The sequence below is a fragment of the Toxotes jaculatrix genome, chromosome 24 (assembly GCF_017976425.1).
Source record: "Toxotes jaculatrix isolate fToxJac2 chromosome 24, fToxJac2.pri, whole genome shotgun sequence".
In the NCBI taxonomy this organism is placed as follows: domain Eukaryota; kingdom Metazoa; phylum Chordata; class Actinopteri; family Toxotidae; genus Toxotes; species Toxotes jaculatrix.
The window spans coordinates 3,448,920-3,462,732 of record NC_054417.1 but is presented as its reverse complement, the minus strand read 5'-3'; the positions used below and the strand labels follow the sequence as shown (position 1 = coordinate 3,462,732).

General features: G+C 43.3%; 2 protein-coding genes across 2 annotated transcripts; one reads left to right on the top strand and one right to left on the bottom strand.

Moving 5' to 3' along the window:
* Positions 1 to 139: 139 nt before the first annotated feature.
* LOC121178048 (keratin, type I cytoskeletal 18-like) lies at positions 140 to 4,176 on the top strand. The gene is made up of 8 exons (XM_041032544.1): positions 140 to 573; positions 774 to 856; positions 1,013 to 1,169; positions 1,274 to 1,435; positions 1,536 to 1,661; positions 2,200 to 2,429; positions 2,586 to 2,620; positions 3,673 to 4,176. The coding sequence occupies exons 1-8, from the start codon at positions 214 to 216 to the stop codon at positions 4,059 to 4,061; spliced, it is 1,542 nt and encodes a 513-aa protein (XP_040888478.1). The 5' UTR covers positions 140 to 213; the 3' UTR covers positions 4,062 to 4,176.
* A 471-nt stretch (positions 4,177 to 4,647) lies between these two features.
* arpc2 (actin related protein 2/3 complex, subunit 2) lies at positions 4,648 to 11,875 on the bottom strand. The gene is made up of 10 exons (XM_041032697.1): positions 11,642 to 11,875; positions 10,266 to 10,300; positions 9,699 to 9,811; positions 8,391 to 8,436; positions 7,973 to 8,159; positions 7,533 to 7,626; positions 7,250 to 7,376; positions 7,050 to 7,150; positions 6,180 to 6,280; positions 4,648 to 5,028 (listed from the first exon to the last, which is right to left on the bottom strand). The coding sequence occupies exons 1-10, from the start codon at positions 11,713 to 11,715 to the stop codon at positions 5,007 to 5,009; spliced, it is 900 nt and encodes a 299-aa protein (XP_040888631.1). The 5' UTR covers positions 11,716 to 11,875; the 3' UTR covers positions 4,648 to 5,006.
* Between the last annotated feature and the right edge of the window lie 1,938 nt (positions 11,876 to 13,813).

The following is a 13,813-nucleotide window of genomic DNA, read 5'->3' as shown; positions in this document are numbered from 1 at the left end:
GAAAAAGTCAACATGAAATACTTGAATTTCGACTCTGAACCAGTTGTTCAGGAGTGGTGCTGGGCACCAGGAGCCAATGGTGTCGCTGGGGGCGGATTCGTGCGTAAAAACCAGGTATAAAACCTACCTGTATCCTCTGCATCCATCAGGTGAGTCTCAAAGCTGAAACCCGCTGTGTGTGCACTGTCAGCTCTCTCCCATCCATCTGCAATCATGCCTTCAAACACCGCCGCCAGCATGTTCGGTGGAGCCGGGGGAAGAGGCTCCAGGGCGTCCGTGGCGAGCCTGGAGGGGCTGCGTAACGTGCTGCGCAACGAGACGGAGAGAGACTCCGCTCCGGCGACACGTTCCGCCTCCCCCGCTCCCGCCGCTCCTGCAGTCCCCACAGACGACAAGCAGACACTGCGGACTCTGAACGACCGGCTGTCCGGTTACCTGGACAGGGTGAAGCAGCTGAAGGAGGAAAACGACAATCTGGAGAAACAGATTGATGAGATTTTGGCCAAGAGGAAGGAACCTGAGGGACGCGACTGGGATGAGACTGAGAAACCCATGGAGGCCCTCAAAGACAAGGTTTGTCATCAGATTTATTTATTTCTAGGAAAAAAAATATGAAATTAAATAACTTTAGGATATTTCACACAGAACATATTTACCGTTTTACATACATGCATTTTCTCATTAAATATGTTAAATTAATTTTAAAAATAAAGCTTAATCTGTTTCCCCCTAAATGATGATCTTAAAAATATTAAATACACGTTTCTCCTTAGGTCAAAGACATCACCATGGACAATGCTAAGCTGATCCTCCAGAATGACAACACCAAACTGGCCAATGATGACTTCAAGAACAAGTGAGTTTCGTGCAGTCTTGACAAACAAACAAACAAACAAACAAAACATTATTTTGAAAAATACTTTGGCAGTGGAAGCATACGGTCTGCAGAATAATTCAGATCACAGTTTAGATCCAAACGAAGTGAGCGGTGTTTGTGTGGATCATTTTGCAGGTTGGACACTGAGAAAAACGCCCGGAAGGAATTAGAAAAAGATGTGGAGGCCCTGAAGAAGACAGCTGAGGACACCAAGCTGAACTGCGAGCAGACAAAGGCAGAGATTGATATGGTGAAGGAAGAGCTTGCTCGCCTCAAGCGGGACCACAAGAATGTGAGGCTGGAAACCAGTGCACAAATCCCAGAGACACACAGTTTAAGATCTTTGCACTGTATGGTGTGAAAGTTGAGGCAAACTTGTAACTGTGGCTCTTGCAGGAGGTGGATGTCCTGTGTGAGAAGATCAAGGAGTCCGAAGTGAAGGTGGAGATGGATTCCCAGAACTCCAACCTGTCTGAGATTCTCAACAAGATCCGCACCCAGTACGATAAACTGGCCGAGAAGAACCTGAAGGACGCCAACGACTGGTACCAGAAAAAGGTACGTCACCTGCAGCATGTCATCTCTTTCTCTCTCCTTCCCATCTCCTCCCTCTCCTCTGTTTACCTCACCATTTTCATGGTTTGTTTCTCCTCTGCAGTTTGACAACATCAAGGTGGTGGAGGCCCAAAACACCGAGGTGCTGCTGTCTGGAAAGTCAGAGCTCAAGGATCTGGTCAAACAGAAACAGATTCTGGACATTAAGATCTACAGTGTGCAGAGCACGGTAACCACACACGCACGCACGCACACATGCACTCACTCACTCACTCACTCACTCACTCACTCACCTGGAACCACGACCTACCACACACAGGAAGTTCATTCTCAAGACAAGTTTGGAGATGCCCTGTTTTGACATGTGGCTCTTCAACATTTGTTTTCACATAATCACACTGCAGCTCTTACGAAACTCAGTGACATCAGACGTTCAGTAGATGCCCCTCAGAGCTTAAGCAAAGCCCTAAAAGCCAAACTATTCTTCAGGACGTGTTTAGAACAAAAAACTGGAACGATAAAACTGCTGCAGGGGTGTGAGTCTACCTGTCCTCTTCACAAGCATTCCTGACTGCCCTGTCATTACCCTGCAAACCTGACCCGTCTCACTATAGTCTGACAAGCCACCTGGACCTGCCCCTGCAAAACAAAATAAATTATAAACATGAAAAGAGTCACAGCTCCTGAGAAGTCAGAGGTTTATCATGCATTCCTCTGAGGTATGAAAAGAATGGGAAGCCAAAAATCACCTTATGTCTCTGTTTCAGATCCGAAACCTGGAGGAGACCCTGAGGAACACCGAAACCGAGTACAGTCAACAACTGGCTGCTCTCAACAAGTTTATAGTGGATCTGGCGAATGAGCTGGAGAAGGTGAGGTCACAGGTGGAGCACCAGGTAGAAACCAACAAGAACCTGCTGTGTGTCAAGATGAAGCTGGAGTCGGAGATCAATAACTACCAGCAGCTGATCCAAGGAATGACCACTGATACTGACAGGTGAGGACGTTCAGAAACACTCTGCTGCTCGTCTCTAGTCCGTCTAGTCCAAGGTTCAAAGGAAGTGCATAAACATGCCCCAGCACACAGAAAAGCATAGTGAACCTGTTTCCCACTTGGTTACGTTGGCATACTTATCCTCTTCTTCCCTGACAGCCTGGAGTTTTCTTTAGAGGAGGCATTGCACTGCGGTAAGTTGCGGATCTGGCTGGAATAAAAACCCATAACCTAAAAAAAAAAAAAAAAAAAAAAAAAAATCACAGTGACTCCAGCATGTTCGTGCTGTGACCTGATCGACAAGTTTGCCTCTGACAGAGACCGGGGTCAATCCTGACTGAGATGCTTTCAGTTTGGTCTTGCAATCTAATTGGCACCTTTCCACCAGGAAGGAACAAAAAGAGAGATCATCAGAATCTGACCCTCGTCTTCCCTAACAGAAAGATTTGAAAGGAGTATAAAGGTGTAAGCTGATGACACTGTTCGTCAAATAATGGTTAAATGTGGAGGCAATGAACGTGTGACTTACACCTTTCTATTCTTTCAAAATCAGCCGCAGAGTGAATAGCGCTGCGTGCCTTCAAGTTAAACTTGAAATCTAACCCACACATCACTCTCTCAGCTGGAGGAATAGTTTGGTGAAATATGCATGCTGGTCGTCGTGCCGAGAGGCAGATGGGGGAAGATTGACACCACTCTCACGTCTGTGTGGTAAATATGAAGCGAAGCCAGCAGCCACTTAGTTCAGTGCGAAGACAGGAAACAGGGAAACATTTAAAAATGTTCAGATTTTATTTTTTACAAGGTGTTAGGAGCTTCAGAGACGCTGGTCAGCAGATTTCTCTGCTCTCCGTCGCCCCCTGTCTTACGTAACAGCTGCTGGCTCGCTGTAGTTTCATGTTTATTGTACAGACACCAGAGTTGCATCAAACTTGTCATCTAACTCTCAGCAAGACAGCGAGCAGGCATGTTTCCCAGAATGCTGAGCTATTCCCTGACAGTCACATCACTAAACTGCACTAAAGTGTTGTCGTCACGCTGCATGCAATCACAGCCACTTTAACACCACATGATAATCACAAAGGCAATGATTTCCACAAGCAAATCAATCCCAGAAAATAAAACGTAATTCACTCCTCGTCTCGCAGAAGCTCACACAGATAAACCGAAAGCTGAAGGACCAGAGGGATGATAAACTCGCTCATGTGCCTGAGGCCTGTAAATCTCATCCATCTTCTTTTTCCAGACCAGCAAAAGCTTGACAACCAGGTGCCCGAGCAGCAGCAGGAAGTGAAAGATGAAGCCACTCTGAAGGAAGAAAGTGCCCCCTCTAACAAATCCTGCCCCCCTGAAGATGCCACTGCTGAAGCAGAAAAGCCCCCTGAGGTGGTGGAGGGAGCCGAGGAGGTTGCTGCCAGTGACGCAGCAGCTCAAGTCTCAGCAGACAACACCACCACTAAAAAGAAAAAGCCCAAGACCAAAACTAAGAAGAAGTCATCCTCCTCTTCCTCATCCTCCTCTTCCTCCTCTTCATCCTCCTCCTCCTCCTCTTCGTCCTCTTCTTCCTCTTCCTCCTCTGAGTCCGAGAATGAAGATGAAAAGCCCAAGAACGAGGGTGAAGTCGCCAAAGATTGATCTCTGAAAGCCTTTTCCTGCTCTGGTCTTTGCTGTCACTCAGCCAAGAATCATATTTAACTGTGGTTGTTAAGGTGCGTTTTCTCAGATGCAAGTAAATAAATAAATCTGATTTCAAAAGAAAATTATCCAGCAGTTGTTTTTCAACACTTGTTTACCACTGATTGTGAAGTTACACAACTAAATAACAACTCGGTCAATTAAATGTAGGTAAAAACACGTGGCTCCTTTCCAACAGATTGCTGTGATGCTTTACTGTAGTAGGGCTGCAATCCATGATTATTTATCAGTAAATCTGAAGAAGATTCTGAAACATGCCCATCATAATATCAGAATAGTTTTAAGACATTTATCAAGTTTTAAGAACAGAGTTAAAAAAAAACAAAAAAAAAACAATCAAAGCTGAGCATTTCAGTGTGTGATCTCTTTTCTTACCTCAAAGAGTTTGAGTCAGCAGACAGATCACTACCAGACTCCTTTTTTTTGTAAGAGTGATTTATTTTATTTTTTCAAATAACAATGGTACAGACGACATGAAAGCACAGAGGGGGAGGAGAGGGGATTGGAATCATCCAGTACATGTATATTGCATGGTGAGGGTTGAAGCGAGAGTACCAAATGGAGTAAAAGATATCGTATCAAAAATTTCTTTTTTTTTTCATATATATATTTATATAGGACTAATAATTCTCTTAAACTATGCAAAGCAAGGAATGCCCTTTTTTCCATTTATCTTGAGCCTTGGCTTTCCCTAAGTACAGCCAACATTATTATTCTTAAAAAAAAAAAAAAAAAAAGACCGGACACTGATTTTGGGGCCGCGGGCGTTTAGAGGCATCCTGAAGTCCTGTCTGATGTGGCGTTGAGTCTCAGTGTGGAGCGTCTGGGTGTGTCCACGGGGGTTTGGATTTCTCTCTGATGGGGGGGTTGTGGGGCGAGTCAGCCTCAGCGGGAGAAGGTCTTTCCACTACAGACACCACAAAAACAACATCCAGCTTTATCAGCTGCTTTAACTTTATCTAAAAAGCTGCCTCCGGTCTTTAAGCTAAGCTTAGCTAAGCGGCTGCGCTTCATATTTACCACACAGACACATGATATGAATGTTCTCATCTACGTCTTGGCAAGAAAGCACAGCTCTTATGGTATTGTGGTATTGGTATGGTATTGTTTCTATTTATGTGAAACAGAAAACAAACAAGCTGTCGTGCGTTTGTTGTGACACTTCAGTTGCCAGCACACTGAAAGCTCGTGGAAAATTCCTTTCAACTGTGAACATTCCTGGCAATTACGCTTGATACTGATCAAGAGTGAAGTGTGAGATATCCGAGATATGCACGTCTTTGTCAAACAAATATAATAATACGTGATTGACACTTTCATTTTGTTTTTTTATTCCTGGGCATCTCTTAGTTCTGCAGTTCGTTAACTTGTTTTTGTATGTTGTAGCCAAACTTTTGATTCACGCGACAAGTTTATCTCCGTTCAAAACCCACAAAGATGGCAGCTACGGAGGTTCCCTGCTTATGTGAGTAACACATTAACCGCAGAACAGAGACTCTCTGTGCTCAGACAGTATACATTTCTCAATTGTTTCAAAGCTAAAGGGCTAAAAGTGTTTTTGTGTAAAAATTCCTTCCTGACTCGCCTCAAAAACACACAGAGACTGAGAGCTGCAGTCCGCTCATAAAGACAGAGGGAAAACACCTCAAGACTAAATCTGGCTCTGTTCTGCTTTCAAGTGCAAAAACCATTCATGAGTCACCTTAAACGAAGACCCGCAGCAGAGTTTGTAAAACTGCTGAGGGTCTTCATTTAAGATCCGTAAACAGAGAAACAGGCAGAGAGGAGGCTTCAAACACTGTGACTGAAAATCTACACAATAAAACGAAACAGTGCAGATAAGCAGCTGGATCTACAGACTAAACTCTGATTCATGGCATCAAAGAAAACCTGCTTTGATTGTTGTTGAATATGTTTAGAAGAACTGCTGCCAACTTCAGCCCAAAACATTGGTCCTTATCTTCTCTTCTTACTTCCAAACAGTAACTGTGACTCTGAGCGATGGTTTAGAAACAAAAGTTGGGCGTCGTCAAGAGGAGACGAGCAGCGGCTACTTACGAGATGGTCTTCATCTCCTTCTTCTCGGCGTCGGGTCGGGCACGGTTCAGCACCTTGAGGAAGTCTGACGTCTTGGCCCTCATGCGTGTGTGGATGTAGGCCTGCGGAAGAGACGTAGACGTGAATGATGGAGAATCTCATCAGAGAAAAACGCCAATCATATCTCATCACCTAATCTTGGAATGAATCTGATAAGATAATGACAGGCTTTGTTCGTTTCCAGTGTCAACACACACACACAGACACACACACGTACACACACGCACAGCGAGCAGCAGAGACCTGGACCACAGAGTGATTGGATTTTATTTTGAAAATGCATATTGCCACAGCTCTAAAGCTTAACCCACCCACGCCTGGCCATAAATCCGTCTGTCACCCGCACTGACTCCCACTTGTCTGAGACAAAAACACATCTAACATCCAGATCCATTATCTGCGATCTTACGAAACAACACAAACACCTGCCTCTGAAATGTAAGTCATCCGACAAACGCTGTTGATTAGGGCTTACGGTGGAGAGGAGTCCATCTGAGGAGCTATCTGAAGCATGTCATGTGCACACAAACGCCCACACGCTGCCCTAAAAACCAGTATGAGCTCTGAGGGTGGCAGAGCAAGTCGTCCTCAGGTAGGGCCTTCCTTTGATCTCACCTGGACTTTCTATTGTGGAGAAGGTTCTGTACTACAATGGAACGTACTATTACAGGGGAGGACGTGGACTCACTGTCACCTGTAATTAAAGCAGGCTTTGAGCCTGTACCCTGTTCAACCGGTACCACCTAAATACCGATTTAGCTATGATGGACCTTCAAACGACTGGGGCCTAAAATATCACTGAAATGAACAGTATCTGTTTGCTGAACCGACCTTGGAGCACTTTATGTGGTAGTGCAGGTAGTCCCTGAAGGTGTGGATGAGGTTGATGGTGTTGTCTCTGGCATTGGCATTGGTGTGACGTGGGAACAGGACTGAAAAAAAGCCACAACAAAACACACACATCAGTATAAAACGAGCACACTAATCGTGCGAGCGGCGCGGCTGCAATGACAGGTGAAGAACATGCTGACCGAAGGTGATGTATCCAATGTTGTCCCCGACGGCGGCGTCTGTGTCCTTCAGCTCCAGCGGCGGCTCCCTGTGGCTGAACAGCACCTGAGGGGCCGTGTGGCTGGCTCGCCGACCCTCTTTAAACTCCTGCACACACAGGATGCGAGGGAACAGAAGCAGTGCCAGATGGTTTAATGCTAACGCTTGTGTTTTTATTATTTTTATTTTCAGTGGGCTTCAGTGTAACAACACATCCCCAAATCTACACAGTGACAGACTTTGTGCTCATCTGGCCTCACAGACCTGCATGAAGACTTTGCCGATGATGACGTCGTCGTCATCTTTGAACACTGTGCTGAACACAACTGTCACTCTGTCTTTCTTGGCCTCCACATACCTGAGAAGAAACAACATGTCAGATGTGTCACAGAGAAATGAGGATTACCACAAAAACGACAACAACGACCTAAGATATGTCTTCACTCGCAGAGTACAAACCAACACGTCCGACCAAATGTATGAAGACCTACAACAACAGATTCTGTGATTTCAGAAAATGCCTTTGTTTCATTTTCAAAACCTCTTTCTAAAAAGTTTCTGCACTTCTTTTTTTTTTCTCTCACCGCCTCTCACTCGAGATCAAACTAGAGAAACAAGCCCCATTAAAGAATTAGACCACTGGAAACCTGAGCTCCTGCCTTTATAAGACATCTGAAATCGAAGGCTTTCAAACTCTCACATACATGGACTCATCATCTCTGTAGTGGACCACGGCTCTCTTCTCGCCCTCTTTGCCCTCTTCCTGGAACTTGAAGTACTTTTCAAACACTGAGGCGAAGCAGTTCCTCTTGAGCATCCCTGCCTGGTGGACAACCTCATCTTTGTTGGCTGGTAGTGCGTCCAGGTCGTAGAGGAGGGACACGTTGTAGCCTGGGAGGAAGACGATGAAGACTCCAGATTATAGTTGGCCACCATTTTTAATTTCACACTTTTCTATTAAAGGAACGTGAGCACAAACTAATAAATATAGCAGACAGACACTTATGTCTAAACATATCCATACTGTATGAGAGTGTCCTGTTGGTGGACGTGTTTAACAGTGTCAAACCATAATTCAGATGTTGCCACTGATTTTTAATCAGTGACTTTCTGAGAACTTACCAGACTCTGGTGAGACCAGGAAGTTCCCATACACCCTCTTGAGCAGCTGAAATTAAAAATATGACCTTTATTTGTATCGCACTTCTCTAAATGCAGTTTTCAAAAGAAGCATTTCACAGAAGCACCATGAAACAAAGGAGGGAAAAAAATCACATCATATGCAAAACCGAGCTTTTAAAAAGGCTGATGCTGCTACTTTGATGCTAGAACAGAGAAAAGAGTTGAGGCGACTGTTTACCTGCTTTCTTTCGCAAAATGAATATAGTGATATAAAAAATATACAACAGGTACTTTCAAAGCCATCCTTTGATTCTCTAAATTACTGGCACGTCAGAGATTTCCATAGCCGGTGGGTGTCCTCTGAGACTAAGCAGGTGGTTTAAGAAAAAAAAAAAGATACGCGAAGAAATGTCAACAACAAAAGCAGAGACGCAGATTAACAAACTCGCTGCACAACAAAAAGACATGATGCTGCAGGAAGGAGGTGTGTGTCTTCTGGAGGTAATTGCAGGGCTCAGACTCACAGCATGGGGGCCTCCTCTGTAATGGATACCTGTCATTGTGGAATGAACTGGGGTCGACTTAGCAGGAAAATGCAAATCAAGCTCAGGAATGGAGATAATGTACGGGCCGGAGTCGACAAGGGGCAGAACAGCACGCTGTGTTTTTCCTCAATTTAATCCGAGCAGCATTTCAGCAAAGCAAAAAAAGATTCAATGAAGAACAGATAATAATGTGTGAGAATAAACAAACTCTTTACACACACTTTAAACACTCCCTCCCCTCTGACTGCTTTCCAACTAGACTTTTCACAGGCAGAGTAGCTGAATGTGGCACTGTTGAACAGTTTTAGGGAACAATGAGGGAAGTCACTGGACTGCAGCCAAGACATTCGTACACAGTGGCTGCAGCTCGCAGTCAGCACTTCCTCGCCTGGGGTGAGTCACACAAACTCACTTCCTGTTTCAACCAGAAGCCTCGGCAGCTGCTTTCTTCCTTACATGGCAACAGAGCTCTTATGGTAGAGGTAGGTGTGTGTGTGTGCTGATACTTATCATGACCTCATTCTGCTTTTTTTTGGATACTATTATTTGTTTAAAATGACATGAAACCCAGACCAAACATGTACTCACTGCAGCAGTGTGTGTTTGCAGAGCGACTGCAGGTTTACACAGCTCACCTGAGGCTCTAAAGCAGATCACTACTGTGATCAAACATTTTACACTCAGGTTTAAGACCTGAAGCCTGGAACATTCCAGCTCCTGAAATACAATAACACGATTCCAGACGTGTGTGTGTGTGTTGTACCTCGTCAGCTCCATGCTCCTGCAGCTCCTTGTAGAACTTCAGGGAGATGCTGACCATCACTTTGGTCTTGTCCCCATTGGGGTTAGAGATGTGGTACAAGACGCCATCGAAATCTGCAGCAGAGAGGAACATCAGGTGACTGGTAACAGACAAACGCCCAAAACTTTACTTCCAGCTTCTCCATCAAAAGCTGACAACACAGCGTTAACATGGAGGATGTAACACTATACTAAAATAACGGTAACACACTCAGTGCCATCTTTATTAGTAACTTCCATTCATGCTGTGACAGCAGCGATTACTGGCACAGCTGAACATGTGCAACAGGTCAGCTGCATCATGGGAGGATGAGAGCAGCGATGAGTAAAATAAGCTATTTGATGCAGAATTACTCAGCTGTCAATCATATGTAAATGACTTGTTTTAAACGGGAACATTCATCAGTGTTCAGACAGATTCACAACGCTGAAAAGACATTGCTAAATCAACGTCTACAACCGGGCTGTTAAGCAACTGTGTCATCAGAGTATATAGCAAGCTGTTGCATAAGGTGCCATATAATCTCACCTGCAAACGTCACATCTACGGCCTCTGGTTTGGTTCTGCAAGGAAACAAAATGAGCACATTCATGAGACATAAAGAGAACGGTCATAATTTGTTAAACCACAAAATTAACATAAACAGATTTTTTTTTTCATTTACAGTTAATATCAGAACCATAGGGGACAAGAGCTGAAATAATTAGTCGATTCATCCATTAGTCGATCAGGTATTTTGGTCGTTAATAAATTAGTTGTTTTTTTTTTCAAATATAGAGAAAAACAGTCAAAATGAGACTATTTGACAAAATGACATTTTACGATGTCACATTCTCAACATTTTACAGGCTACGGATGAAACCAATAATTAACCTGCAAATTGATGTAAATTAAAAAATAAAAAAAACAGAAAAGTAGCATCTGCTAGAAAGCATTATAGGCATGTTTTTTTTTTTTTATAGACCAAACAAGTGGTTAATTAATCAATGAAATAATGCTTAGTTGCAGATGCATTAATGTAAAACTTGATACTGAAGCCAAGACCCTCTAAGAACACTATTTGGGGGAGCAGAGTAATGAATGAACACTTTTAAAAGCTGGATGCTGCAGCAACTTGTCCAAGCAGCTGTGCACAGACTTGACTCTGCTTGACTGCGGGAATGCGGAAGCTGGGGAGAGAGAGGGGCGACGGTTTCCTCACAAGAAGCCGCTGATCGCTTCTGTGCAAAGACAAATATGTGATTTACTGATGGGAACCAAGAAGTTTGATGTGAAGTGAGAAGCCTCATGTTAATAAACCGGGCATGAGCAGTGACTGTTACCTTGCTGTGTATAAATTTCTTTATAACGTGTTTTCCTGCAGGTGAATGTTGCTTTTATCCTTTTAATGCTGGTGAAATGTCTTTAATAAACAGTGGTTTGTGCTTTGACATCAGTTCTTCCGTTATTTAACAAACTAGCTGCAAACATTAGCTCTGTTGCGCTGGGCTAGCGATTATCTTTATGCTCTGCAACCTCGTAAAAGATTTTAAATGCTTTCCTTAATATTCGTGAAGCCTCTGGTAAAAAAAAAAATAGATAAGCATTAATTGTTTTGTTATTTTACCTCCGCCGGGGGAGATCACATTCATTTGGGTGACATTTTTTGGCACAGCACCGGCCGTGCAGACACACCCCAGCTTCAGGCAAACCAGCCACAGTGGCTCAATAAAGCTAATTCGCTCCATATTTATGCTTTTTTTCCCTCTTTACACCCACAAAAAGAGACCACCTAGCGGCTTTGTGTAAAGCTGTGGCCGTTTATAAGGTGCTTCATGAAGTGCAGCCGTCGCCCTGAGTGAAAAGCTAAAGGGGAAGCTAGCTGGCGTTAGCAGTGCTAGCCAGGTGTAACAATGATCTCTCACCCGTTGGATGCGCCGTCGAACTTCAACGTCAGCGTCTCCTCTATAATGCGGTTATTGATTTCCAACAGGATCATCGCAGCGGACCGCAGGTGTCGAGGAAAAGGGGGGGAATGTTCAGACGGAGCTGTGTGACGGGATTAGTCGCTTTATGTCAAATTCTGCAAATTTTTCCTCCCTTGACAAACCGAACCGCTTCCGTCGAGGCTCCTTCCGCCTGTCGCTTCCGCGTATTTTACAATCAGGACCCCATCAGATGAGGACGGCCGCGATGTTGCCTGTAATAAATTCGTGATGACAATTCTGCCATGGAAGTATTGTTTTTAATAATTTATTTGAATATTTCTGTTTTTATACTACTTTACACCTATACTACAGTTCAGAGGCAAACATTATACTTTACATTACTGTATAATCAATAAAAATTATTATGTGTAAACTAAATATTAAATTAAATATAAAAATAATGAAAAATAGTTGCTCCCTACTGCATATTCCTACATAAACATATGTTTGGACATCTAATTAATCTAGATCTGTTATCCCTGTGCTGCTTCAATGATATTTCCATTTTGCTGAATATGGGATACCACCTATTCACTGTCTGACGTCATGAAGTTGCCCTCAGCATCTGAATTTTCTTGCCTACCTTTCTAGTATTCACAGCTCCTTCTTCATTCAGATTTTTTGATATGGAGCCAAAAGTTTGTCCTGCGATGTCATTTCCTTTTTGGGTCTCTTTGGATTGTCTGTTGTCTGCCACCCTGCTGCTGATGTGGCCCTGTCCCCCAGCCTGACCGGTTTTGTCGACAACCATTTTCTTTTTAAAATCTCATCTCAGATGTTTTCTATCCATTGTGAGGGATTGCACTGAAGCGGATTACAGGGAATCCGGACTCTTATCACCATGACCTTCTGTCAGACTTCAGGTAAAGCATTTGGTAAATACAAATGGGCCTCACGGCCTTGTAAATGAACATTAGGGAAACTATGGGCAGTGTTTTGCAGGTCACAGTTATTAATTACATTGGGAATGAGTTATGGTATTTTCGTTACGTGCATTAGGATGCTGCTTTGACAAGAGTATTTAATGCACACTCAAAAATGGCACTAAGAGCAAACAGCTGAACCAAATGTTCAAACTTTATTTAGATGCTTTTATGCTCATTAAACGGTGTTGAGTTAACTGGAAGATCATTTTGGATGATTTACTCTCAAATGCTGTTGACTTGAACTGTGTTATACCAACAGGTATTTCTATTATTTTGTCCACCCCATTTATATCAGTGAGGGTAGAGGCTAAATAACAGAAACACTTTTTTTGTATTAGATGTCCTGAGACAGATAACTGTCTTTCTTATCTGTCAAACAGGACAGACAGGCAGCAACAAAGACATGAATTTGCCTTAAACATGATAAGTATGAGGAGCAGTAAAACAAAACACAGACGTCAGTCTAATTACAAGATATGTCACAATAACTGTCAGTACATGCTGTCAACACTAACACAGAGCAGGATGGATTTACTGACACATGTCACAGCTCACCAGCCAGTAATTTTCAGTTTTCAATTCAGCGGTTTGGTGAAAGAAGAAGTTCAAGAATGAAATAAAGGAACTTCTGTAATGTTTAGGCCAAAAAAAAAAAAAAACTTATTTTAATCCTTATCATCAGAAACATTGTTCACTAAGTCAACTCAACAGGTGCTTTCTTTGTTTTATATCATGCCAGTTGAACAAAACGAGCCATTGGAACTTATTCTCTGGTCTTTTCTGAGATTTTCTTTGCCAAGCGAATGATGGAGAACACAAACAGCAGTTTAATGACACTGAAAATATATTTTAAAAAATTTAATACTTTTGGTGAAATAATCTTTATGTTTATTTGTTGTATTTAAAAAAGATAAAGTGCAGGACTTAATTGTTTTATTGCTAAAACAACATTCATCTGATGCACATTAATTCAACAGAGTATACATGATCATAGTAGTGTCATGTCATGTCATGTCATTGTCTGCCGCTTATCTGGGTCCAGTCCCAGGTCATGGGGGCAACTCCCGCCCAGTCCACAATGCACCGAAGTCCTACGGCACCTCCCGCAGGTGGTGAGCCCATGGGAGGTGGTGCGGTCTAGAGTGAGTCTCAAACCCAGGACCCGAGAGATGGAGTCTCGTGC